Source organism: Propithecus coquereli, unplaced genomic scaffold (genome assembly GCF_000956105.1).
Source record: "Propithecus coquereli isolate 6110/MARCELLA unplaced genomic scaffold, Pcoq_1.0 Scaffold81, whole genome shotgun sequence".
NCBI lineage: Eukaryota > Metazoa > Chordata > Mammalia > Primates > Indriidae > Propithecus > Propithecus coquereli.
In genome coordinates, this window is record NW_012154285.1 from 531,587 (window position 1) to 557,980 (window position 26,394).

General features: G+C 50.8%; 1 protein-coding gene across 1 annotated transcript in view; it reads right to left on the reverse strand.

The window, feature by feature from the left end:
- TMEM132C (transmembrane protein 132C) overlaps positions 1–26,394 on the reverse strand; it is a 157,031-nt gene that overhangs the window by 40,406 nt on the left and 90,231 nt on the right. The window contains exon 4 of the mRNA XM_012663444.1: positions 8,559–8,742. Coding sequence (XP_012518898.1) covers positions 8,559–8,742 — 184 coding nt within the window. The remainder of the gene's footprint in view (positions 1–8,558; positions 8,743–26,394) is intronic.

A 26,394-nucleotide genomic window follows, 5' to 3' on the forward strand; every position in this document is an offset into this window, starting at 1 on the left:
TAAGGAAGCTTTGGGAGGTGAGGAATATGTTTACTGCCTTGATTGTAATGGTAGTTTCTCAGGCCTATGTCCAAACTGGTGAAATTCTATAAATTAAACGTGTAGTTGTTTTTCCTTTGCTGTATCGATTATACCTCAACAAAACTGTCTGGGAAAAAATGGGGATGAGAAGAATTTCAAACATCCCCCGAGAGCACAGAAGAAGTGGCAGAACTTGTCTCCCCCTGGGGCATGGAGTTGGGTTTGGGGGGGGCGTGGGAGGTGGCTGGACTCAACTTCTGGGGCTCTGGAATGGGATGTGTGCACAGAGCTTTCGTCCTCAGGTTGGCCTCTTTGCCACAACTGTGGGCAAGAGGAAAAGCCCGCTCAGAGCAGGGTTTCGGGGCAAGGAATGGCCCGTCCAGACTGCGCACTGTGCGAGTGGCACCTGCCCGGGTTGCCCTGGCTGCGCACAAGTTTTTAGATTCAGAAATTGAATCACAAGCTGCCAGGGGTCTTAGAACATTTTGGCGCAACCCTGAGGGTTATAACCTGGCTGTAGGTGGCTTTTAGTTAATGGAGATCTGTTTCAGGGGCGCATGTGTCCCTAATGGCAGGTGGCCCCTCAAAGGGAAAACGGAACTCTCCGATACGTGTGTTGGGAAGGCAAAAAGCACACTTTTAAATAAAATAAATGAATGTGCTGATTTTGACCTTTTTAAACTCTGCAACAAAATCCAGATGGAAGCAAAAAAAAAAAAAAAATCTCATTTCATCTATCTGTTCTCATATTCATTTATAAAGCAAAATAACCCAGATTAATTCTCATTCAAATCTGTACCCACCTAAGGTTCTCGAAAATGAAATTCCATTAACAATTCCTTTTCATTTCTCCTTTCAAGACTTCTTAGTATGCAGGGACTTGCGCGCTGGTGATTTCAGCACTGGAGCACAGCGGGGTTCTGGGAGCATTCTGAAAACTTTGTTTCTCTCCCATTACAGGGTACGATAATACAGTATCTTAAGAAGTTTGTTGTTTAGAATCTCTTAACATTATGCAAGCATGTATCTGAGATAATGCCAGGGACACATTTGTAAGTGAATTTCAGGTCTGATTACAGTAAGTGCTTTAAAGTACTTGCTCTGAGTAACTCAATCACTATCATATTGCGGGTGATGTGTGCCACCCATAGCACCCAGCGTCTATTACGTGAGTAAGAGTGGAAACCACTTCTGTGCTACAATTGCCTGCCAGAAATACTTGGAAAAAGAGTTATCTACTGCGCATATACTCATTTCCTAATAAATCCCGCCTTTTCAAGGCCCCTTGAGAAAGCAATGAAATAAAGGGGACACTACAGATCTCAAGCCATTAATGACGGTAATGCCAGGCTCTGACACAGGCAGAAGCAGAAATCAAAGTCTTTGGTTTGGTGCTAAAACCTAAAAAGAGGGTGAAAGGAAAACTACCGGAGAAATGAACACTAGATAGATGGTATCTGTTTCTCTGTAACTAAGGAAGGTGAGTTTTACATGGTTCACAGACAAGATAAGGCAGGGCTGCCAGGTACAGTTGGGCAGGTTTTGCACTGCACAAGGGCTCTGCATCTAAGCAGGTTTCATTCACATAACAGACATCGTATATTTTGTGATAAAGGGGAGTCAAGTGTCATATAGAAAGCACCTCTTTCCAATTTGCACGAAGACACCCCTTGGGCCTGGGGTGTGGCCCTTCCCTCAGGACACAATGAATCATAAAGAAGCAGTGCACAGATATATTCAAAGCCATCCCTTCTGAGACAGACAGGCAGTGGTTTCTGAGTCAAGCCCAACCTCCTTACTTTTTGATTTCGTTAATGAAAGGCAGGTTGATTCATGCAGCATGTAAACAGGATCTGAGATTACTTCATTCGCTCTGGAAACTCAAAGTGTAGAACACTTGTCTGGCGCTCTGGGGATATGAAATGAATGTCTGTTAAATGAACTGACAGGTGAGTCTGGGTATGAAGCTACTACTGCAGTCAGCCTGACGTCTGCGCTTAGCTCTGAACCAGGCGCTTCTGTCCACGCTCAAGTTTAAGGACCCCTGAAACAGAGCCACGCCCCTCCCTTAGCCCACAACCTGCATTTGAATTATTTTAAAAACATTTTTTATCTTACTTCGGTAAGAACACGTAACTTGAGGTCTACCCTCCTCACACATTCTCAAACGCACAACGCAGGGCTGTGGGTGGTGTGCGCGGATCCCCAGAACTTACGCATCTTGCGTAACTAGAATCTTGTGACCCTTGATCAGTAACTCCCCATTTCTCTTGTCCCCAGCCCCAGGCAACCACCATTCTGCTCTTTCATTCTGTGAATTTGACTATTTTTGATGCCTCATATAAGCAGAATCACAATTTTTAATTCTTTTTTTTTTTCTTTTAAAGACAGAGTCTTGCTCTGTCACCTGGGCTAGAGTGCCGTGGCGTCAGCCTAGCTCACTGCAACCTCAGTCTCCTGGGCTCAAGTGATCCTCCTGCCTCAGCCTCCCGAGTAGCTGGGACTATAGGCATGCGCCACCATGCCCGGCTAATTTTTCTATTTTGTGTAGAGATGGGGTCTCGCTCTTGCCCATGCTGGTCTCAAACTCCTGGCCTCAAGCGATCCTCCCGCCTTGGCCTCCCAGAGTGCTGGGATCACAGGCATGAGCCACCGCGCCCAGCCGACATTTTTTAATTCTCATGACTAACAAAAGCTGAACAAAGGGCCACATGTGGCACCTGACCTCCACTCCCATCGGAGACAATGGATGGAGAAGGCTCCCAGGCAGGTCCAAACACACACGATAGTTGTAAGAGACGCTGAAATGACTCCAGAGGGTCCACCTCGTCCACACGTCCAGACACATTCTCCAATTTTTCCTCCAATATATTTTCTTTTCCCCACACATGACAATTACTTAAAACGTTGTCCACGTCAGTCAGCCTGAGGCTGAGCTCCCAATTTCTCCACTATTTTCTCTTTTTAGAGGAAAATATATGAAGTAAACGATAGACTTGGTGGTTTGTGGACCTGGGACATGGAGAAAGGCTGGCGGTTGAGCCAGGCTGGGGTGCGGGGTTCTCTCCTCCCAACCCCGAGGGCGAGGAAGGAGGAATTGCCGACCTAAGCCCTTCCTGCTGATTTCCTGTCCTAGCATCACTCTCTCCACACTGGGATGATAGACGCTTTTATTTTACTTACTGATTTCTTTGCTTATCTATATCTTCTCCATTTCCATTCTCAATCATCTCCAACGAAGCTATATAATCTTTAAAACTAGAACACAGTTCTAACTTTCTAAGTAAACTGAGTAACATCACGGAAAGCATAAACTTGGAAAAGACCAGGGGCATCCGGCATCTTCCTTTCATGGAAGAAACCAAAGTCCGGTCCGTGGCGGTAAGAACATGAATGACAACAATAATCACTCACAGTTTTGAGCGCTGCCTTTGTTGGCAGGCAGCGGGTAAGGTATCGTTCATCGGATAATTAATCGGTAACCCTGCAAACGTTACTACCGAGGCGAAACAGCTTCAGAGGAGTCAGGGATTTGCTTTTCACGCAAAAATCTGGGCCAGTTAGTTGGAAGGAAGGGATATTTTTAAACCAAATCCCAAAGTAAATCTCCAGCTGTGACAAGGAAACACTTATTCTGCCCATATAGTTATTTTGCAACCGAGCAAACATTTTTCAATTGCCCTAGAGCATCGACAGCATCCTCAAAACACTCTTAGAGAGTTACAGATGAAACATCTTCAAGTCAAAATAGGAGACGGGGAGATCAGGGTAGGATGCTTCTGAAAAACAATAAAACATTGCTTTTCCATTGTCTCTCTAAAAACGATATTCCTCCAATCCCTGTCGAAGGAGATCTCCCTCGAGTTCTTTGAAATGCCTGCCTTCGCCCTGCGTGAACACGGAAGATATTGCCGGCACGCGTCCCCACGGACCCCGGAGCAGAGTGAAGCCATCCATCATGCACAGATCGACGTGCGGATGCTACAGCCCCTCTGCGAAGCCACGGCCCTGCCAGAGCCCTCGCTTTCCGCACCTGCGACTCCGGACGCCGCAAAGGCAGAGGGTGCAGGGAAGTAACCACAGGGTGCCGCTGTCGGGAAAATCCAACCCTGGGGCTTCGAGATACCCCAACAAGTCCCTCCAGGTTTGATTGTCTATGAAGAGGGGACGAAAGTGACCCTGGGGATGCTTCCTGGTCGTGTCCGTTTGGGGGAGAATCTTGGTGTGTTCTCTGGGAAGGGGACTCTAGAGGGAGCAGGTAGCGTTTACCTCTCAGGCACCCCTCGGTGTCGATGGAAACCGACAGCTGCTCAAAGGGCTTTATGTGGAGGGTGTGTAACCAAGGACTGAGGACCGGGCTGTGGGCAGGACGGAAAGAAACAGACAGGGACGGTGCAGCACCCAGACACTGGCCCCCTCTGGGAGCTGCTTCCACCTCCAGGCATGGGGCGGGGGAGGGCAGTTGAGTTACTGGAGCCCAGAAAACAGACTCCCCAACAGGACAGGAGCTGAGAGCACAGAGGCCCACGCTCCGGGCAGACACAGTCAGGTGTGTCAGGGGAGGGAGGGGCTGCACGGTGTCCCAGGGCTGCCATAAAGAAGCACCACAAACCACAGACATTGATTCTCTCCCAGCTCTGCCCAGGTGTGGGCAGCGCCACGCTCCCTCTGAAGGCTCTAGGTCAGAATGCACCCTGGCCTCTCCTAGCTTCTGCAGGCGGCTGGACGCCCTTTCTTTCCTTGGCTTATGGATGCACTTCCAGTCCCGGCCACCGTCCTCATATTGCTTTCTTCTCGAGTCTCCTCCATGCCCAAATCTTTCTCCTTGTAAGGACACCAGCCATTGGACTGAGGGCTCACCCTAATCCACTATGACCTCATCTCAACTTGGCCACATCTACAAAGACCTTTCTTCCAGCTACGGTCATATTCCCGGGCACCAGGAGATAGGACTTCAACATATTTTCTTGGGGACATAACTTAACCTATTTCCTCCAATTACCTGGATACCTCCCACTGGCTAAAGCCCTCCAGAGGCCAGAGTGCCAGGGAGCCTGGGGGCTGCAGTGCACGCAGGTCAGCCGCCAGGGCCTGGAGCAGAGCAGGGAAGGGTCTGGAAGGGCAGGCCAGGCTCGGCAGAGGCCCTGGCTGCCATCTCCCTGCTGACAATCCTTTCCTGCTGCATGCCTCGCCCGGGGGCTCCCAGGATCTCTCAAACCCTAATGAATCTCCATGACATCCCAGAGAGGTGAGAATTAAGATCATCATTTTGCAGACTCGAGAACAAGTTGCAATCTCTCCCTTAAACAGCCCTACTGATTGCCACTTTATTTTTAATTTGATTTTATGCAGAGATAGGAACATGTTCGAGGAATTTTGAAGGCTCTATATAAGAAAAAACTCCCAAGTTACCGCCATGTTTCAGCGGTCAACGAAAATGATTTCACATTAAGTTTGCAAAGGGTGCAAAATGACAATCATTTGAAACTTTTTGACATTCTGGGTAAATTTCACCACTTCCCAAGAAATTCAATCCGGGACAAAATACATCAATCCCGGGGCAAAGAACTTCTTCCCACACCTGCCCAAATTAGAAGAGAAATACTCTAAGGCTAAGCTGCTGGCCACGAGAAGGGAGGTCAGACACCCCTTGTCATGCCCCCTGCTTCTAGGAGATGTCCTCTGTGACTCACTAACAGGCCTAAGGCCACGCAGGACACAGCTTGAACCACACCTGCAAGCCATCAACTTACAGGTGACTTGAGTCTCGTATATGTCCGGTGGCTTGTCGGTGATTTACAGACTTCCTTATCTTAAAACATCAAGCATTTAGACAAAGCTTCATTTCTTTAACCAATCACAAATCAGAGAATCTTTAAACCCACCTGTGACCTACAATGTCCCCCTTGGAGATGTCCTGTTTCCATGGCAAGCCTGGAGCAGGGAGGGGCCTGTGGTGGCCTGGGCGTCAGTGTTCTTCCAGTGAAATAGAGCCAGGGGCGGCAGCGCCATGCAGGTGGCTTCTGCCTCAGCGGGTCACTTTGTGGGGGAGCTGGGGGCACTTTTCCCTGCTCCTCCCATCTCCTTTCCAACAAGGCTGCGGATGACTCATCCCATTCATTGCTTTCTCCCTGCGTTTAGGCGGGGGCTGGAGAAGTCCTGATTTTAAGGCAAGACATTCCCCAATGAGGCAAATTTCCCACCCGGTAATCACCTATTTTACCTTTCTGAAGTCTGTTTTCTTTCAGACGAAAACAACTTGGGAAATTTACTTAATCGTTTCGGCCCTAACCAGCTGTCTCCCCGGCTGCTAGCAGACAACACGGGATTTGCCTCTTGTTCAGTGGTTTATACATTTTGTATCATTTCTTGTCTAAGTCAAGCTACAGTTTTATTTGCTAGCTACTTCCAATAAAAGTTTCTTTTTTTGGCTGGTTATTAATGTACTAAAGTTTATTCTAAAAAAAAAACACCTTAGAAAATAGGGGAATAGAAGTTTCTCCAAACTGCCTCATGTGTTGCCTAATTTCCATGTTCCTTTGCAGAGTTGAGGTCAGGTCCGTATTCTAGGGGACACAAGTGATGACAGCACATGGCCACCTGAATCCAGCTTTCGGAGCCCTGAGCCCTATGCTGGGGCTGCAGAGATGTTTGTCAGTCAGTGAACGTCGGGATAAAGCCGGTTTGGGTTCAATTGCATTTACTTGCAAACAGAGGTTCTGGATATGGATGTCTGTAGTCATTTCATTTTACCTTAAAGGCACTACAAAAATACAAAACCCACAAAAATAATAATACGTTGCTTCAAGAAGGACTCTCATGTTTCTTCGAAAACGGGCTGTGATAACATCTCATATCCTCGTGATGGTTTTACCTTTCCAAAGTATTTGAATATCGTACCCTTTCGACACAGGTTGGTTGGGAACTGGGCACTCACCCTTAGAACTGATGTCAGCATGTGCTCTAGGACACAGGTCTGCAAACTTTCTCTCTAAAGGGGCAGATGGAAAATATTTTAGGGTCTCTGAGCCAAGAGGCAAAACTGAGCCTACGCCGTAGCTCAACGGAACCCTACAAAATGTAGACATTTAACAATGTTCAAACCATTCTTCGCCCGCGTGGCGTACAAAACCAGGCAGCAGATTGGATGTGGCTCCCGGGCTGTGGCTTGTTAACCTCTGTTCTAGGACATGGAAAGTCAAAAGGAATCATTCTCCAACCTCGAAGTGTTTGCAGATCCTGTTGGCGGATGATCCCTTCTGGGGGGACATCTGTTGTTTTTGTGTGTCCAGCGTCTGTTCCCCCTCCTGGAGTGGGAGCCAGGTTTCCCCCCCTGCCCCGCCCCCATACACCACACCGAGGCTCGGCCTCACTCCACACCTGCCCCAGGGTGGCTCCCCGGGCCGGCAGATCGCAGTGTTCTAATTGATATATGTGTCAACCTGCTGGCAAGGAAGCCTGCTTACCCCAAAGCGGCACGGAAATGAATTTTGGAATATCCACGCCAGGCCCCGTCTATGGGGGAGAATTCTGGCAAAGACAGGTGTAGCCACACACGGAAACACTCCTCAAGGGCCTCTGAAACTCCATCTTCTTAGGATCCTCTAGAGGGGCTGGTCACACTTGTGTGCAAACACAGGAGGGCCCTGGGGGATAGTCCTGGGGTGTGGGAGACTGTCAGTGAGGGGCCAAGGAGCAGACGTCCAATCCTGGCCTCTCACTGTCCTGCCCGTGCACCCCCAGCTCCACAGGGACTGGTGGCTCTGGACACACCGCCTTTGCTCTAACAGTTACGTTCTAGTTGTGTCGATGCTACGGGTTCTCCTGATCCCACAGCGAGGCAGAGATGGCAGCATTCGCCCAGTTCTCCCTCTGCCCACATGTCCCAGCCTGATTGCAATTTGATGGGGCCGTGGAGCTGCTTCTGCCCGGCAGTGTGTGCATGGAAGTGCCACATGTCCCTTCTAGGCCACTGCTTGGAAGAGCTTGCATGTGACCCTCCACCTCTCCGTTCTTTTGCCTGGTGACAGAGAAGACCACGTGTTCTTGATGCGATAGCTACAAAGTGATCAGGCCCCCATCAGCCCGGGGCCCCGAGAGACTGCACCGAGCAGAGCCCCCACCATTTAAGCCACATAGTGTGAGCAAAGTGACTTGTGTCGCTCTAGGCACCTGAGATTTTGGGGTTGCTTGTTGCCACGTGATAGCGGACCTCATCACGACTCACACACACAGTGTTCTAAAGATTCCTTACAAGAAAAGGACCAGAAGAAATAACTGGAATAGACTTAAGGAAGAAAAGAAAGTAAATAACAACACGTTTGGCACGGGGTGTAGTAAACATCACCAGGGGGTTGTGAATAACTAAAGTCGAGAACGGCCGGCTCATGAACGCAGCCACTTCTGGGGGAAGATGGGAAATTCTGAAAATAAACGCCCCGTAAAACAGCTGCAGCGAGCACCTCGCGAAAGACAGGGACGGCCCGGGGCGCGACAAGACGCAAACACAGGAGCATCCGCAGTGACGCAAGTCTTACCGTGGCCAAGGGGACGATGCCCACCAGGTCCTTCTGGCTGACGAAGATCTCCGACACGGCGATGTCCGTGGTCCCCTTGCGCGGGTATTCCACCTGCCACGTGATGGGCTGCGTCCCCGAGAGGCTGCTGAAGCTGGCGATCTCAAAGTTCATCTGCACGACCTCGTTGAAGAAGCTGCTGCTCCTGGAAGACAGCGGAGAAAGGGCTCTCAGCGGACTTTGTTCTAGAGACTCTCCTCTCACTCTCACTTGTGCCCGAGACGAGGACAAAGAGAACGTCTTGCAGGGAGCGAGAGCTCCGGGGTTTTCTGAGGCACCTGGGATGTGGAACCCCCTGCAGGTGAGGGGCCAGGCAGCCGGGAGAGAGAAGGACTCGCAGGTGAGGGGTCTGGAGGGAGCGTTTGAGAGCATTAATCTGCGTGTACACGCATGAGGCCCTTGGGCTGGTTTCTACCCGCTCTTCAGACAGCGCGTTAATCCCGTCTGCCTCCTACCTGCAGCGGACACCCGCATGACCTCGGCACTAACCGTCCCCCCTCCCAAGTTCAAAAGCAAGTGGCGAAATAAAATGATAAACACAACGTACCCCTTTACTTTGTGAGCCGCACCCTCAGGCTCCCGTGCCGCTAGAAGCAGGACTGAGGCAGAGTTTCCCCCGGTCCGACCCACCCCTCTGGGACTCAGAGGTGGAAGCGGCTTACGAATCAGCAGCGGGAACGGAGCTGGGGTTTCCGGTGAGCACAGTGGTCCTGGTTCTTCTAGGGTGGGTGCGGGGGCTCCAGGCATCCAGGTCCCCAGACCATTGTGCCTCGTGGCTGGCAGTCTTGTGCCCACTACCCTGGTTCTCTGCAAAGCTTGGACGTTTTCTGGGCCTGCGTTACCCCTGGCTGCCCTGTCCCTGGATGTGCAGGGTAAACTCAGGTCAATGGCTCTCCTAGAGATTCCCTGAATTGCTTAGCATCCTTTACTGAAAACTCTTCTGCTTAGAGGCACTGCTTAGCCAGGGCAGTCTGCTGTCTGCACTGAGGAGTTCTGACCAACGCCACCCCTTCGAGATGGGCCCAGATAGATATATTTGGGGAACTACTGACAGTCCAGACTTTTTATTTTTTGGACGATAAATTCAAGGCCAAGGAAGGGAAAGCGACTTGCTCACAGCCACGCAGCCAGCAGGGGCAGAGTCTACCTGCCAGGTGGCGCCCCCGTCTCCCAGCCCGACGCTCTGCACAGCAACCTCCCCGAGACAGCTGGTGGTCAAATATGACATCACAAGGCACCAGGACAGCCTCTTCAGGACAGGGCACAGCAGACTGTGTCCTGCAGATGAAATCCAGCTACCTGCCTATTTTTGCAAATAACATTGTACTGGAGCACAGCCCCACTCATTCTTTTATGTTTTTCTGTGGCTGCTTTTGTGTTCCAAGAACATGGTTGGGTGACTGCGTCAGGCAGTGTACACACAGAACCTCAAATATTTACTAGCTGGTCTTTACAGAAAAAGTTTGCCAGCACTTACTTAGGAGTTAGGGTCGGGGAGATTGGCCGGGCTTTCTAGAAGCCAGCACAACTGCTCATGCTCCAGCTGCGTCCCCCTCCACGGCAATCACGCTAAGGAAGGGCGTTAAGGAAGGTGCAATACTTTTTCTTTCTGGCTTGAAAGACATTGTTACGTGATTTTCAGGAGCAAAGGTGCTACCTTGCTAAGGCGTTTTGTCCACGTTAACATAAGAATAAAAACAACATGCTATTGTTTACGAAATACCCAGTATGTGCCAGCACTGGGCCAGGTTCCACGCAAACATTACTCCAAATCCCAATAAAAACCCTCACGGTTCTTGAGGCTCCCGTGGACACAAGCGCAAGCGCAGGTGCTCTTGCAGCCAGCGAGCGCGTTTGTGTCAGCTTGCTCTTCAACCACAGATAGGAGGGACCGACTCGGCAGGCACCCACTTGAAACACTCTGTGGCTCCCCGCTCAGACTCTCCCCACTTGTGAGCCAACTCCACTTAATCTTGGCTTCAGCACAGAAAGAAAAAGCAAACTTTACAGTTGGAGGAAAACTTCAGCTTTCCAGGAGCTGCACAGAATTCTGACCCTGGGGCAAGCTTCCCGGTGCAGAGTGGAGCCCACATCTGGTTCAGACAATGACATCAGCTTTTTGGGGAGCTGGAGATCTCGGGTGACGAGGAGACTGTTCCGTGGCCACAGGGACCCGGGGAACGTGTGTGAGAGAAAAGCCCAGACGCGCTGACCCGACAGAGAAATGAGCCCCTGGGAGGCCTTAGGATTAAACATTCCGACTCAAAGTCCAGGAATTCCTTTGGGAAGCTGTAGAACTGACTCCTGCTTTTGTTTATTTTTGTTCATTCATGTCCCTTCCTGCTCCTCCTCCAATCCACACAGGCTGTATCTTCATGTCTAAAACATGCATAGTGTTACATATATAAATTTAAGGAAATGAAACTGCATTTTGAAACTTGATCCTTTTGTGGAGATGAGCAGAGAGGGCTGTTTGGTGCCTGTGGTCTTTCCTCCATCCCTCTTAAGGGGGCATGTCCCCTCCTTCCTGCTGACGGCTGTCTTCTGGAAAGCAAGGATAGCAAAAGATTTTCCCAGAGAAGCTGGGAATCTAGGTTTTTCCTCTAAAATTTCTGGATTTTTAAATGCAAAAGCCTTAACTGTGTAGCCACAATGTAGCCCAAACAGCATCTCTGCTGTCTCTGGCTTAGGAAAACGTCTGCCTGGTCTCGCTGTATTCTGGAGGAAGCCTTTCACGGAAGTGCCGAGACTTTGAGGTGGAAGATGCCTCTGCTAAGACGATGCCGTGTGGGGATTTTCCCACTGCAGTGCCCGGGATCCTTAGTGCTCCCAGGGGATGAGACAGCAACCGCCACAGGGCCTGGGCTGATCCCTAACCTCACCCCTGTCCTCCAACACACTCCAGTTGCAACAAGAGCACCTCCGGTCTGATGTGTTGCAAATATTAGGCCTCCAAGAAGCATTTTATTCAAAGAATGAAAAAGAAGAGAAGAAATGAAGGAAGAGATAAAACGATGGAGGGAGGAGGGAAGGAAGGAAGGAAGTTAGAGGGGGAAGGAGGGAGGAAGAAACTTAGGGATTAGAATGGAGACTGAAACCACGGCTCCTTCGGGGGAATACACTGCGTGTTAGGGTTCCTGCTGTGGGCTTTCAAACAGATTCAACTCCTGGCTTCCCAGATGCTGGCTGGGTGACCATGGACAACTCTGCTTCCCTTTCTCTATTTGCAAAGTGGGGACGCTAACCCCTCCCATTTCATAGAGTCGTCATGAAGGAACTAAGTCAAAGCACTGAGAACAGAGACTGGCATCAGCAAGCATCAATAAATGTCAGCCATTTCTCACTTTTAGCAGGACTTGACATCACACCCATGCTCAGGGACGGCAGGGCTGGCTGCCTAAAGCCACTGTTAGGACATGTTTAGGCTGGTCCAGGAGCCCCCAGAGAACAAGACGCACCAGAGACGCAGAGTCACCGCCACGCGCTGTGAACTGACATTCGCTCAGACGTGCGTGCGGTGCATTTGCTCAGTTCCCGCCTCTGCCAGGCACAGTACCGCCATCACATTGCACTGGCAGATGGGGACCAAGGAAAGAAGAAATCTGTCTGCAATTCTGTCTGTGGTCAGTGCCTTCCCGCTGTCTCTGAGCAGACTGAAATATTTGCAAAGCTGCTGCCTTGAAGGGACCGAGAGCCCTCCACATCAGTGCACATGGGGCTTGATGCTGTTGGAGCAATAAAGAGAGAAATTTAAACACTTAAGTGACTCCAGAAGGACCCTAGAACCATCAGCGGCTAAATCAATAGTCTAGATTTATTGAAGTAACTCTTAAAAGAAATTTTCAAAATTGGCTTAAAAAGCTCTTACTCAAAAGCAAATAAATTCCCCCAATAGTCACAATAAAGTTTGGACCACTGGAAATCCAATTTACTGAACCTCTTAGCTATTGGACTCTATTTGGCAAAAAGGCAAAAAAAAAAAAAGTGAGTCTGGGGTGTGTTAAAAAGCCAAAAAGGCTTTCGCTGTCCACTATGGGGAACAGGGATTTCAGCTCCCAAGCTGGCTGCTGTGGACAGCTTAGTGCCTGCAGATGGAAAAGAGACTCACGAAATGAAGAAATCAACCTTATAATAGGGAAGCCGCTGCGGGAGAACAGAATCATTTGACCCGGGCTTTGTTTTATTCATTCTGCTTCATGTGTATTTCATGAAGGCAAGGGACACGGCAGCCCCTCTGGGAAAGGCTTTATTAGAAAGTCCCACCAGCTCTACCATCCCAGCTCTTCCTGGGAGCTCTCCGTGGTGCTGAGACATCCCCGTCTGAGCCGCAAGCTGCAAGTGACAGAAAACACCTTGAGCTGACTCGCAACGAGAAGGGAAACTGCCCAACAGTACCAGGAGTAGTGGAGAAACAGACACGGAGATGAGATGGGGACAGAGGAAGGTCACAGAGCTAGAACCTCAGACAACACCAGCTCTCGAGAGGACAACACCGCTGACACCAAGACTCACTTTCTCCTGTCCTGGATTCTTGACACCAGTGACACCCCCTTCCCCCATTCAAAGTGTCCAGTGAGGGTCTCTGGCTAGCTGAGCTGAGCGAACACACCCTGATTCAATATGCCACAGCAGTGACGGAGGATCTGCCCTTCTAAGACAGAGCCACCTCCTCCATCCCTGCTCCCTGCACGTGGCATATACGACGGAGTTCAGGGCTCCAGGTGAGAGACCAGCGGCAGGACCAAAGCCTGCCCTGTTTCCAAGCACACTTGGAGTAGATCGAGTTTGGACTTCAAATAAACTACATTTACTCCTCTCTATCCCATTCCCCAAAGCGCACATATTTCCGGGAGCAGGGAAATGCATGCAAAGATGAAGAGACAGAGAGTACGTTCCACAAATCAGACCGATGCCAACGGCATCACTTAGAAGAACTGCAACCCTGAGCCTCTGTATCCTCTAACGCAGGGGCTCTCAAGCTTGGCTGCCTGTTTTAATTACCCAGAGAGATTAAAAGGAAAACTATCGATTCCTGGGTCTACCCTAGACTAACAGAATCAGAACCCTAGGTGGTGACACCCAGATGTTAGTCCCTTTGTCACTGCCGCCGGCATATTGGATCAGGGTGTGTTATCTCAACTCGGCCCCTCGGAGATCTGCACCAGGCACTTTGAATGAGGGTGACTGGGGCAGAGTTGAAGACAAGAGAAAGTTTTGGTGCCAGTGGCCTTGTCGTCTCTAGAACTGATGCTGTCAGTATAAAAGGGAGGACTCTAGAACTGAGACGTGCTCCCTTGCTGAGCTGCTGGGAGCTGGGGCAGAGGGAGGCAGGGAGCCATGTCCGTCTGTAGCAGAGTCCGAAAGCTCAAATGCCTTGCGGGGCCAGGCCGGCAAAACCAGCAGGTGAAGCGTGCTGAGTGATAAACGCGGGCCCTGATAGAGATTGTCACGGACGGGAGATCCCCGCCATGTTTGGGGTCAGGGTGGGAGCTGCGTCCCAGTTCTAGCTCACCATAGCCAGGTGCAAATCTGGGCCCCATGTTGCCAGAAATTCTGTTTTCCAAGAGAAAAGAGAAATCTGATTTTTTTTTTTTAAATAGGAAATCTCCTGTTGAGTAAATGTTGGCAGCTAATCCAATTAATGAAATAAATAGGACAGTGATGGAAACACAGGCAAACCGAACAAAACTGTGGATTAAATGAAGTCCTTGAGAAACGGGGAGAGAGACCGTGGAGGCTTCCAGTTCTTCGAGGCCCCTTCTGTGTGCAAGCCCCCAGCAATGCTCCAGGGACCCCAGGGCCACTCAGGGGAGGGCTCCGCTGTGGTCTTGCACGTGGCTGTTTTTCATTTTCCACGCAGGCTGCAACTTCCTAAAGCAGAGCAGGTGGCCCACGTGAACCTAGCGCACCAGAAGTACGCATTCATTCCCATAATAATATATTCCTTCCCAAGCAGCTGAACTTGAAGCTAAATTAGGTCACATTTTAGGAACTGCAGTTGCTGAGAAGGGCTTTGAGGTCCAGGTGGAAGGGGCACAGCCTCCCACGACGCCCTGCCCGGGCAGGTTCTTGGTGCTCCACAGCCGTCACGGTGGCTTCCCATCCTGGGGTGGTCCCTGTGCCAGCCAGGGGTGCACACTGAGCCCAGCCCTGCAGATCCAATCTGGCCAGTCCATGAAAATGCTGCCAAAAGACAGGCTTCTGCCAAACAAGAACGAAACCTTCCAAAGTGACTCTCAGAGAAGATGGGGGTGGGTGCACGAAGGCTTTGAAGACCCCCATGTGCAATCTCAAGCGAGCGTGAGGAGAAACCCAGTGATGCCTCCCACGTACAGAGTCCTCTCCCCGACCCCATCCCCCACCCATGCCCCAGGGGGCTGGTCTAACACCCCCGCCCACTGAAGATGCCCAGGACAGCAACAGCAGCTGATGCATCCCGGGAGCCAGGGCCAGTGTTTGCCCCCACCCTCCGGTCCCATTTGGTCTCCATGACGGTTCCTTTTATGCATTAACTTGACTGAGCCATGAGGTGCCCAGATATGTGGTTGAACCTTGTTTTGGGTGTGTCCGTGAGGGCATTTCCAGATGAAATTCACGTTGAAACTGAGTAAAGCACATCGCCCTCCACAACCTGGGTGGGCTCATCCCATCCACCGAAGGCCTGAGTAGAAAAGGCATTAGACCCTGTGGTAGGTTACTGAATGGTCTCACATTCTACCCATCCCAGCGTGCACCCCTTTGCAAGGTGACCCTGCTGCACACCCCGTCGAGGGAGGCTGGTTCCTCACCCCCTTGGATCTAGGCTGACCCTGCGTTTCCTTTCCTTTAGACCCGTAGAATGCTGCGGAAGTGATGTTGCAAAACGTCCAAGCCTTAGGGAGCCTGCCAGCTGCTGCTTTTACTCTGTTGGAGTAAGTCGGAGCATTGCCCTGAGGCCACCAGGGCATGAGGACCCCCAGATGCAGTATCACGTCAGGAGAGAGAGAGGGAGGCCTGGCCATCCCAGCCCCAAGTGATTGCACAGATACGTACAGCTCCAACAGACGGAGGGCCCAGCAAATTCTTACTGATTGTGAGAAATAATAGATAGTTATTTGGAGTCAGTCTGCTTGGGACAGTTTGTTATGCAGCAGCAGATGAAGACTCTGACTGCTACAGCTATCTGATTGTTCCCGAGTGATCCCGGAGTCTCCTCTGCACTGAGCCAGCAGGACATGGCAGAGGTAGGAACAGGATGAGCTTGGGATGCTGGGACAGAGAGGAGCCCTCCCTGTGCCCCTGGTCCCCTAAGGCCCTGAATCGTACAGGAAAGCAAAGGACTGTTTGCCTAATTCCAGGGCTGGTCACTGAAGTCCGTGAGAGAGAGAACCAGGGCAGGCGCTGACCTGCCTCAACCCCCCACAGGTGCCAGCAGAGCAGTGGAGAAGGTGCGGACTATGCGCTCAGAGACAGGCGGAAACAAGGACGCCTCGGAGAGTGTCAGCGTTAAGTGGTGACCACACCCAGGGACGAAAGGGGGTCGCCCATCCCTGCGGGTGAAGCCATAAGACAGTGAACCCCTGAAGACACTTGCATCTCCCCACGTCCGGAGCCATGCTGAGCCCCAGCCCCTGGGTCAGTCTCGGGGGAACAGGGCAGAGCTTGCTGGCGGCATCAGCTGAGCTTCCACCCGGAATGCCTCAGCAGGCCTGGAATGCACCAGGTTAAGTTGTCAGCCAGCAGGTAGAACGGGGGCCCACGGGGCACACCAAGCATGATGACAGGTGAAGGAATAGGGTTGCAGAGATTGCTTTGTACGGTGGTGTTTGTAGATGGGAAAGACACCCATTGCGTTTGGCAGTTGAAGGTGAATGTGGCTTAATAAATGTTTATAGAGTGACATGTTTATTTTGAGCCCAGCCCCAGGTTGCACAATCCTTTCACCTCCACGGACCCCACTGATCCCTCTCCCCGGGTCCTGCCAGGCCAGCCTCCTTGGGATCGCTCAACCACACCAAGCATCCTTCCACCACGGGGCCTTTGCACATGCTTCCCACCAGGGCTCTCCCACCACAGCATCTGTCCTGCTCTCCACGGCTCACTCCTTCACGACATTGACCCCTGTTACTTGGGGCTTCTTCAGGCACTTTAATTATGTGACCTCTCGACACGGCTCATACATTTCTATGCATTTGGTAGTTCACTATCTGCCTCCTCTTTCTCAAATGCGACCTCCATGACAGCAAGGAGACCTCATGATGATGCATTGCAGCACTGACTCCCAGGAGGTGAGCCACAAATGTTTGTTGAATGAATAATGATGGTGTGATTGCTGTGGGAGTGGAGCTCCCTGACCACGGTCTTTTCTTTCACTAGTTGGATCAGTATTAATTTCTACTACCCAGCAAAGGAGCAGGAATCTCTGCCTAGTTGGGGAGGAGGCAGGGGCAGCCTCTGAAGCTATCAGCCTTCCCAGAAGGGTTGAACCTGTCCCAGGAGAAGAGTGAGGAGCAGGGCCTGTTGGAGGCCTTCCAGGAGAGACATGCTCCGAGGTCCACTCCCAACACTTCGCCTTCTCCAAACGTCACAGGAGACAGAAACCGCGTCTGCTCCGGCACGCGCTCTGGAATTTTCTGCCTGCCGAGCTCTGCTAAACACATAATGAAGAGGCTGAACTAACTCTGCCCAAGTATAATTTGCAGTTAATGTTTGCAATTGATGAGTCGGGGTCTCCGTGGCAGCACTGACTGCTGAGACTGAAAGGCCCTAGAGGGGACGAAGGGAAGTTTTTACTTTTAAAATAGAAGCTTCCCCTGCTCTGCGGCTAACACGCTCACCCATCCATCAAGCACTTGCCAAGCGCCGGGTCCGCGCCAGGCACTGTGGGAGGCATGGACGTGAATCCCTGCAGTCCCTGGGGGGTCCCAGACCACCACAGTGAGCCCCCCATGCCTGTCATCAGCGCCCCATTTATATTTGGCTAAAGATCCGCGAGGAGACCGACCGGGGTGAGCAGCAGGAGGGTCCCACTGGAGTGCAGAAACTAATTCTTGCCACACCACCTTGTATTTGGGGGGCCATGTCACACCCTTCTGGAGGAAGTTCCACTAACAATCTCTGCCCTTCTGTTCAGGGTCCTCCACCCTGGCTGCACTGTATTGACAGCATAACTTGTGAGCTTAAAAGAAAACAGAAATGCTCTAAAATAACACCTTCCCCTCTCCCTTTCAGCTATAGCTCCTCTTGAGGAGTTGGGTGCTGTTGTTATTTTTATTGCCACCAGTCTCAGTTTCCACACTTCACATTTGGAAGACACACCACCTGCGTGACGTTTGGCCAAACCCAGGTACCGTTTGTTCTGTTAAGTACCCTGTGTTTTCTGTGTAAATGGACTCACTCTTTTTCTTAAACGTACACACGTTTATTTCACAGAGAATTTTATATCAATAGTTCAAGTCGAAATGAGATTCACTTGCCGATACCCAGTAAACTGAGTGGGCACGCTCGTCCGTTCCCGCTGCAGGAGAGCCCTGACTCATCGGGAAGGTTCCACGAGAACAGCAGACCTGTGATCACGTTCTCACCTGCTGATGTGATTGATTTAATGCCATCACGTACGTGGTCCACGTAAAGTCATCTTGTATGGTCTCCCCCAAATTCCTATGCTGAAACTTTACACCCCAAGGTGGTGGAGTTAAGGCGGGGCTTTAGAGAGGTGATTAGGTCATGCGGATAGGGCCCCACACAAATGTGGTTAGTGCCCTTAGGAAGGAGGCCCCAGAGAGCTCCCTCGTCCTCTGTCCACGGGAGGTTTGAGAGAGAACACAGCTGTCTATGAGAAGCCCTCACTGGACACCAAATGTGCTGGCACCTTGATCTTGGACTTCCAGCCTCCAGAACTGTGAGTGATACATTTCTGGTGTTCATAAGCCATCCAGGCTATGCTGTTTTGTGGCAGCAGCCCACAAGGCTAAGTTAGACACCCTCATACATGATGCTTTGGGAAATGGGGCTTATTTGGCCACTGACATCCGCTGTTGCCAACATCCAACGCAGACGCCACCACCGGAAGGACACATTCTCCAACGAACCTACGGATGACATGATCCCGCCCCAAGAGAGTCTCCTCCCGGCGTCCTCCCTCCTCCCGTGTGGCCTGCAGTGTCCGTGAATAGGGCCCTAACTGGGCAGTGAAGGGCAGTAACTTCAACTCGGGGTCCCCAGGCCTCCGCTCCACTTCCTCCCATTTCCCGTGGCCTCTGCACCCACAGGCGTGAGCAGGAGCTGCCCAGGGTGGGCTCCCAGGGAGGCAGAACGCGCCCCAGCCAGCGGGGAGGGCACGGGTCAGCCGGACTCCAGCCGGAGGCTGATGAGAGACGTGGGCTGGAGAACAAACAAAACCATAAACAGGGACGCTCGCTGCTGGGGGTGTTTGTTTTCAATTTAGTATCGTGCGCGTTCAAATCAGCTTTATGCAGGAGAAGCCTCTTCCTTCCTGCTACAGTTTAGCTCCCTGCTTAATATTTGCAACAATTTTCTTCCCACAAAAGAGGCAGTCGTTTTTGTAAAAGAAAGAGAGAGAGAGAGAAACAAAACAAGGAAGACGCAGAGGAAAAGTCTCGCACATCATTAAGGAACATTTAAATAAAGACGGCAGTTGGGCGGTTTTATTTGCTTATGTAATAGTGGAAAAATACAAGCCCAAATCCCACTACGCCCTGTAGCTAATAATCCTTTTAAACATAACAGAGCAGAATTCTAGTCTTGCAAAGTAGGTCACAGATTGCTAAACATATACTGCCAAATGTATCTTTATAATATACGGTATATATTTGTAAAAAACACACTATTAATATAACTACACACTGCAAATTACATGTAAGAAAATATTTATGATATATATTGCTAAAGGATATCTGGCTATTGTAACTATTTAACATTTTTTTGGCATTTATAAAAGACATTTTAAAATGCAACATGTGCACGCAGTAATAGACCTCCCAACATTGCAAAAAGACTGTGGTAACAAAGCTTCCCTCCCATCCTTGACCCTCACTTTCTGCGATCCCCTCCCACCGAGGCTTTCCAGAGATCTGCTGTGCATTTGCAAATATATTCCTTTGTTTGACTTTTTATTTTCAATCGTGGTAAAATACACAGGACATAAATTTTGCCATCTTAGCCATGTTTAAGTGCACAGTGACCTAAGTATGTTCACGTTGTGTAACCCTCACCACCATCCATCTCAGAACTCTTCATCTTGCAAAACTAAAACTCCGTCCCCATTAAACACGAACTCCCCATTTCCCCCTCCCTCTCAGCCGTCACTGTCTATTTGCTGTCTGCATTAATTCGACCACTCTGGGTACCTCCCGTAAGTGGGATTACACAGGATCTGTCTTTTTGTCTTTTTCCCTTAGCATACCGTCCGCGAGGGTCATACACGTCGGAGCAACCCTTTCATTTTTTTAAACCTCAAAAGTAACGTGCCACACACATGGCTGGCTGCCCGGCTTTTTTCACGTCGCAATGTTTCTTAGAGAACTTTCCAGATCAGTGGATCCCAACATAACTCATTTTGAATGGCTACATAATATTTCATTGCATGGAAGTGCCGGAATGTATTTGCCCAGTTCTTCCCGGTCTGTTACGGACGGTGCTGAGATACGTGTCTTGGCACACGGGTGTGGACACACGGCGGGACGCGTTTCTGCACAGAGAACTGCTGGGTTCTAGCTCCTGGGCAGTTAACACTTCCTATCACCAAACTGCTGTCCAAAGAGATGGTACTAAATTACAACCTCAATAGCGATATCCTAAAACATGCATTTCCCACATGCATGAAGACAGCCCGTTCGTGGCTGGTGCCTTCATCTCCGGCCCCGTGAACCGCACGTCCCAGATTCAAGACCTGATTCACCTTCTCCCCTTGGATCTAGGCAGCCCCTGGGCAGGGCTTTTCCAAAGAGAAGGAGGCAGAGGTGATGCCGTACTAGCTGGGGACCTAAGTCTTAAGGAGCCGTGGCCACTTCTGCTTTGCTCTCTGGGGAAGGGCAGCCTCTGAGACCACGTGGCGGGAGGAGCTGCAGGTAGCTGTGGGGGGAGCCCACTGCAGAAGAACCCAGGCCCCCGCTCCTTGCCCGGGCGGAGCGCCCAGCCGACAACAGCAGCACCAATTTGCCGGCCACGTACGTGAGGCCACCGTGGACCTTCCTGACTCAGCTGAGCTGGCCCCAGCTGATGCCACGAGGAACAGTACGAGAGTCCCTGCCGGGTCTTACCAAAGTTACACACATGCCTTGAGCAGTGGAAAAAAGGTTGCAGAAAACGACATGTCGGGGTCACCTGTCACACAGCAATAGTTAACTTCACAAGCCATTCACAACACGGTGGAACAAGTATACAATGTAGGAAAACAAGCCTAGACCCCAATAACGTCAGTGGAGACAGAGACCTGGAAACAAATGCTTATGCTAGAATATGCTACAGGCAAAAAGATAGAGTGTGTGCAAAGTGTCACGAAGAGTGAGAACAACTCATTTTACCAGTCGGTGGGATTCAGGAGGGCTTCCTAGAGGAGGTGACATTTGTTCTGAGCCTTGAATGATATTGCAGCTTTCAAGCATAAAGCTCTGGAAAGTTCCTCATCAATTCATGATGGTTTCACGCTCTTGGGGAACTCTTTCCTCTCAAACGAAGGTCAGGGGCTTTCTCTGAAACATTCCCCGCTTGGGGCAGGGAAGGGGGCTGAGAACTGGAACGATGTGAGACATATTTCCAACCCCAGCACCCAGACTCCCTCATCCGCACCTCAGCTACCCTTTTGAGTTTGGAATTAAGAAATATGTCTTGGCAGGACCCGTGTTCATCTCGCTACAAAATACCGCAAATGCACAGCCAGCGGCGTGCCTGGAGCTTTCTTTCGGCTTCTCGCAGGGCGGCGAAGGCACAGTTAGATCTTCTTCTAGTCATTTGTTCCTGGAGCTTCCAGACTCCTGCAGAGCCTTGCAGCAGGGGCACCCCAGGGAGGCTCCCGCATTCAGCTTGTCTTTCCAGGAACAGAGGAACAGTGGAGGGTGATGTTTCAGTACCATCCTTTCTGCCAGGAGGCGCGGTTTCTGCTCAGCTCCCTCAGCCCCGGCAGGTGCAGCTCAGGGGAGGCCTGCGGTGTGGACGTCGGGCCTCCAGCTCGGTCCAGGGGTGCCCGGGAACACTCAGCACACACGAGAACCCAGCGCCATGTGGTGGCGTTTCCTCTCTGGTCCTCTGGGCTCCAGCCACTCCCAGAGCTCTTGTGGCCTGGGATCTCCCCTGTTTCCAACATCGGTGGGACCAGTGAGGGCTGTTCAGCACGAGTCTGACTTCGGGTGAGGCTTTCTACGGCTGTGGCTTCAGACGGAGACCCCTTTTCCACCCGGGAGCAACTCCTCATCCTTCAGTACTTAGCTCAGAATTCTCTTTTTTTGTGAAGCTTTTTTTTTTTTTAAGACAGTATTTCCTCTCCCCAATTTTCTGCATAAGGAAACCTAGAATCTCATCAGTGAAATATTCCCCCCAGTGTGTTACTTGCCTTTTCATTTTCAAAGGTCTCTTATTTATGCATGTGTTGTGCGGTGTGTGATATCAGCACAGAAGTACATCTACATAACCGGAAATAATTGCACCTGGGATGAATCCCATGCTCGAAAATTACTTATAATTCGGAGCATAAGATCAAAGATGTTTGGAAACCAGCGGTATCTATTGATTTAATTGGCCATCTCCCTATTGATGAACCTTTGGGTTGTTTTCGATATTTTTTCTCTTATAAACAAAGCTGCAATGAGTGAAGTCTTAATGCCTTGCTATGAGTCCTCTAGCCAGCCGCTGAGAATGGAACTGCGTGTCCTAGGGGGTGAGCGTTTACAAATTAAATAGAAAATTCCAAATTGCTTTCCGAAGCGTCTGTACCTATTCACACTCCCACGAAGGGTGTGTGCGGGTTTCTGTTTTCCCAATTCCCAGCGATGTGAGCATCTTTTCTCAGGATTATTGGCAACTTCTGTTTCCTTTTCGGTGAATTGTCTGAGCATAGTCCTTGCCTATTTTCCATCGGGTCGTTTATCTTTCTCTTGTTCGCGATGCTGTTCCATGTCTGTTACCTGAGTTGCAAGTATCGTCCACCTCCTCTCAGGTGTGTGTCTCCTCCACGAGGCCCCGGGATCACACTGTGGTCATCTCTGTCCCTCCAATAGCTCCTTCCCCCGCCTGCCGCAGGGCTGGGGTGCGGCGTTGCTGGACTCCGACAGCCGGCACTGCCCCGTCCCCGGTATACAACTCCATTCTCAACCTTTCCTCAATGCCGTAAAATCATACGCTATCCATCACCCCAATTCATCTCTTCGGGGAATCTGAATAAAACATCTGCTTTCTCCATTTCCTCCTAACTTTGCTCCTTTATGACTTGGCACCGCTCAGATCGCCCTGAACCGAGAGTCCCCTCCAGCTAAGGCAGCAAAAGGAGATGGGAAGTCGGCAAAATCGACATCAGCTGCCTGGCTCTGAAATACCCTCCAGCTGGGTCTCGAACGGGTCTAGTATCCTGGCTGGTCATTAGACCCGGGAACTTTGCATTTTAAAGACTGGAAAGAGGTTCGGATTCGAGGAGCCCACTTTTTTTTTTTTTTTTTTTTCAGAGGACCACTGTGTTGCCTGGGCTTGAGCGCTGTTGAGTGCCGTTAGCTCACAGCAACCTCATTTTGAGTTAATGTTAATGGAAAATGTAAGGTTAATGTCTAGGCTTTTTTTTTTTTTTTTTTTTTTTTTTGGGTAACTGCTGTAATGAGAATTGATCTTCTTCAAAGGAAAGTCAAAGTGAGCTACGAAACGCTGCTAAACCCGCTGATGCCACGCGCCCTTTGCAAGCGCGGTAAAGAGCGTTTCCTCTCGCGCCCGTGGAAGCGGGAGTCTGCAAGGGGCCTCGCCGCCGGCATGGGCTGCACACTGGTTCAGGGACTGGCTGCGCTGCGGAGCTCACTGCGATTTGCAAATTGAACATTTCTTTTGTTAGTGTGTACTTTAAAAGGAAAGGGGAAAAAAAAAAAGATTCCGGGAACGGGGACCCCAACAGAGCTGTGGCAGAGTCGGAGGCCCCGACCGAGCGGCCTGTGTCCACATCCCGCATCTGCAACGCGTCCTGTCTGCCCCCAGACCTGGCACACACTCTCCCCGCCTCTCTGGAGCTCCCAGGAACTTCCCCGGCTCCGGTTCCCTCTGCTGCTCAACAGGACGCTCCGCTTCTAGTTTACTCCGCTTCTCGCGCAAACCAGGGATTCTCAACCACCAGGGCAATTTTGCATCCCCAGGGGACATTTTTGGTTGTCATAACTGGGGCGGGGGAGGGTGTGTTTAAATATCCCACAAGACACGTGACAGCCCCACCCCCACAAAGAATTATTGGCCAAAGTTGAGACGCCCTGGTGAAAAGGCCGTTGCCACCCAGAGTGGGGCAGGTCGCGTCACTGCGGGCAGCGGGCTGGGAGCGTGGGCGGCGGGAGTGTGGTGTCAGGGGGTTGTGCACGCTGTCCCTAGACGAAAACCCATGCCCCGGCCCCTCCCAATCGCAGCCGATCGGCGCCATGTGCAGTGTATTTCTGTCCTTTGCCAGAGAATCCAGAAATTCAGATGTTTAGGTAAAATGTGTTGATTTTAAAGCCTGTGTATGGAGTGGGAAAAATGGACTTTGCTCGACCAGTTTCCCACCTTGGACTGAGGTGGGACTGGACTCCTCCTTGCCAGGCTGTGGTGTTGTAGGATTTATAATGCACGTGCCCGGCTGCTTCCACGGGCTATTTGTGTTTCATCCTTACGACGACAATTGACAGCATTATTCCCATTTCAGAGATGAGGGAACTGAGGCTTGGGGAGATGAAGTCTTCTGACCCAGGTCCCTGATCCAGCCCATGAGAGAGGAAGGCCTGGCTGGCGGGCGCAGGGGGTGGAGCCTCTGGCGGAGGGTCCAGAGCTGGGACGTGCACACGGTGGGTTTGAACTCGTGTCCGCCTGGGTGTCTCCGCACCGCCCGGGAATGCATGTTTCACAGCCTCTTTGTCGGAGCTGTTCCCTTACTCTGGCCTTCCTCCTCTTCGCTTAAATTTTAGCTGCCTGTCCAGGTCCAGGGCAGTTCAAATCCCGCCAGGAAGCCTTGACCTCCCACAGGCCGCCCTCATCTCTCTCTGGATTCCTGCAGTCCCAGGGATCAAGGCATCTACCCCTGCTCGTTCTGGGACATTATCAATCAGCCTCCTCTCCCCTTCTTGAAGGCAGGGACTCCAGCTCATCATCCTCCTCCCCTCCGCTCTTGGCCGCTCAGCATAGCATGGAGGCAGGCTTGGGGAAAACAGCAAAGGCATCATTTCTCCGAGTGGGCTCTGTGGGCCATTTGTAGATCACCCTTGCAGGGGGAGAGGTTGTGCCTCTCTTCTGATATATTTGGGAGGCAAGTTTCCTTTCTGCAGGACTTATCAGTGCCTTTCCTACATAATGTGCATTGGGATGCTCTAAGAAAGAGATTATAACTTGCATTATCTCCCAAACTTATTGGACTAGAGAATCAGGGGGCCAGATGTTTGGAGGAGGGGCGGGTAGTGGGAGAGGATTGTTCGTGTTCTCCTCGCTCCAGCATATTTTCATAAAGTGGCAACTTTTCAGCAATTTCAAAGTAATATGTAGACGTGATAAGTGATGCAGCCTTAACGGGAGACATCAGCGTGGAAATTTATCAATGCGGGCCGGTGTGCGCGGGGCTGCCAGGCAGTGACAGATGGGGGGAGGGCAGACTAAGGTCCTGGTGGACACCTTCTCCACCACCCAGTGGCACAGGGTCCCCGCCACGGGCTGGGGGTTCCCTCAGGGTGCACGTCCCTGAGGCTGCAAGAGGGTGCCCTTGTCACTTCCGAGAACAGAGCTTCTTTTCCCTGGCAGTTTTGTTTGTGTGCAGCACTGACATTCCACTGAAGACACTGCAGGAAGTTGCTTTAATTGTTGGAAGGCCGGCATAGTATGGATAATCCTCTAAAAATAAAAAAACCCCTAATCGCTTCTATGTGGAGTCATAGTTTTATGATTTTCTCCCTAATTATGTTTATCTATTACTTAAAAACAAAAACGTTTAAATTTCCCACTTTCAGGCAAGCTTCATAGGAGGAAAGGGTCTATTCGGGAAATCATTTGCAGCTGATAATTCCCAATGAGGTAACCAGTAGACTTCGAGGGCACAGATGAGTTTAGACGGATGTGCAAGAAGGGTGTCACCGGCGGGAGAAGAGCAAGAGCAAAGCTAGGAGCAGGTATCCACGGAGCTCAGACCGGAGAAAGGGGTTCTGGCTGAGAAAGAAGGACACCTGCTGACACATTGGCTGTGACCAGGGTGGGATGTGGGGTACACGGCTCACCTGCTTCAGGGCATGGCCTATATTCTAATTCCAAGTGCAGCCTTCTGTTCCGACAAAAGAGGATTAGGATGAAAGCTCTCTGGGGCATTCAGAGACAAAGAGGGGAGCCTTTAGGATCACTCGGCTCCGTTGGCACGGAGGGAAGTGGGCCCAAGGCCAAGAATTTAATTGCGTTTATTTTTACGGTTGGCTTTTTATTTATGCCAAATGATACTGGTTTCTTACATTCAGTAACGACGTAATGTTTCCTCTTGAAATATATTTGTTTAAGTGGGAAAAAAAGATGAGTTGGCCGGGCGCAGTGGCTCACGCCTGTAATCCTAGCTCTCTGGGAGGCCGAGGCGGGCGGATTGTTTGAGCTCAGGAGTTCGAAACCAGCCTGAGCA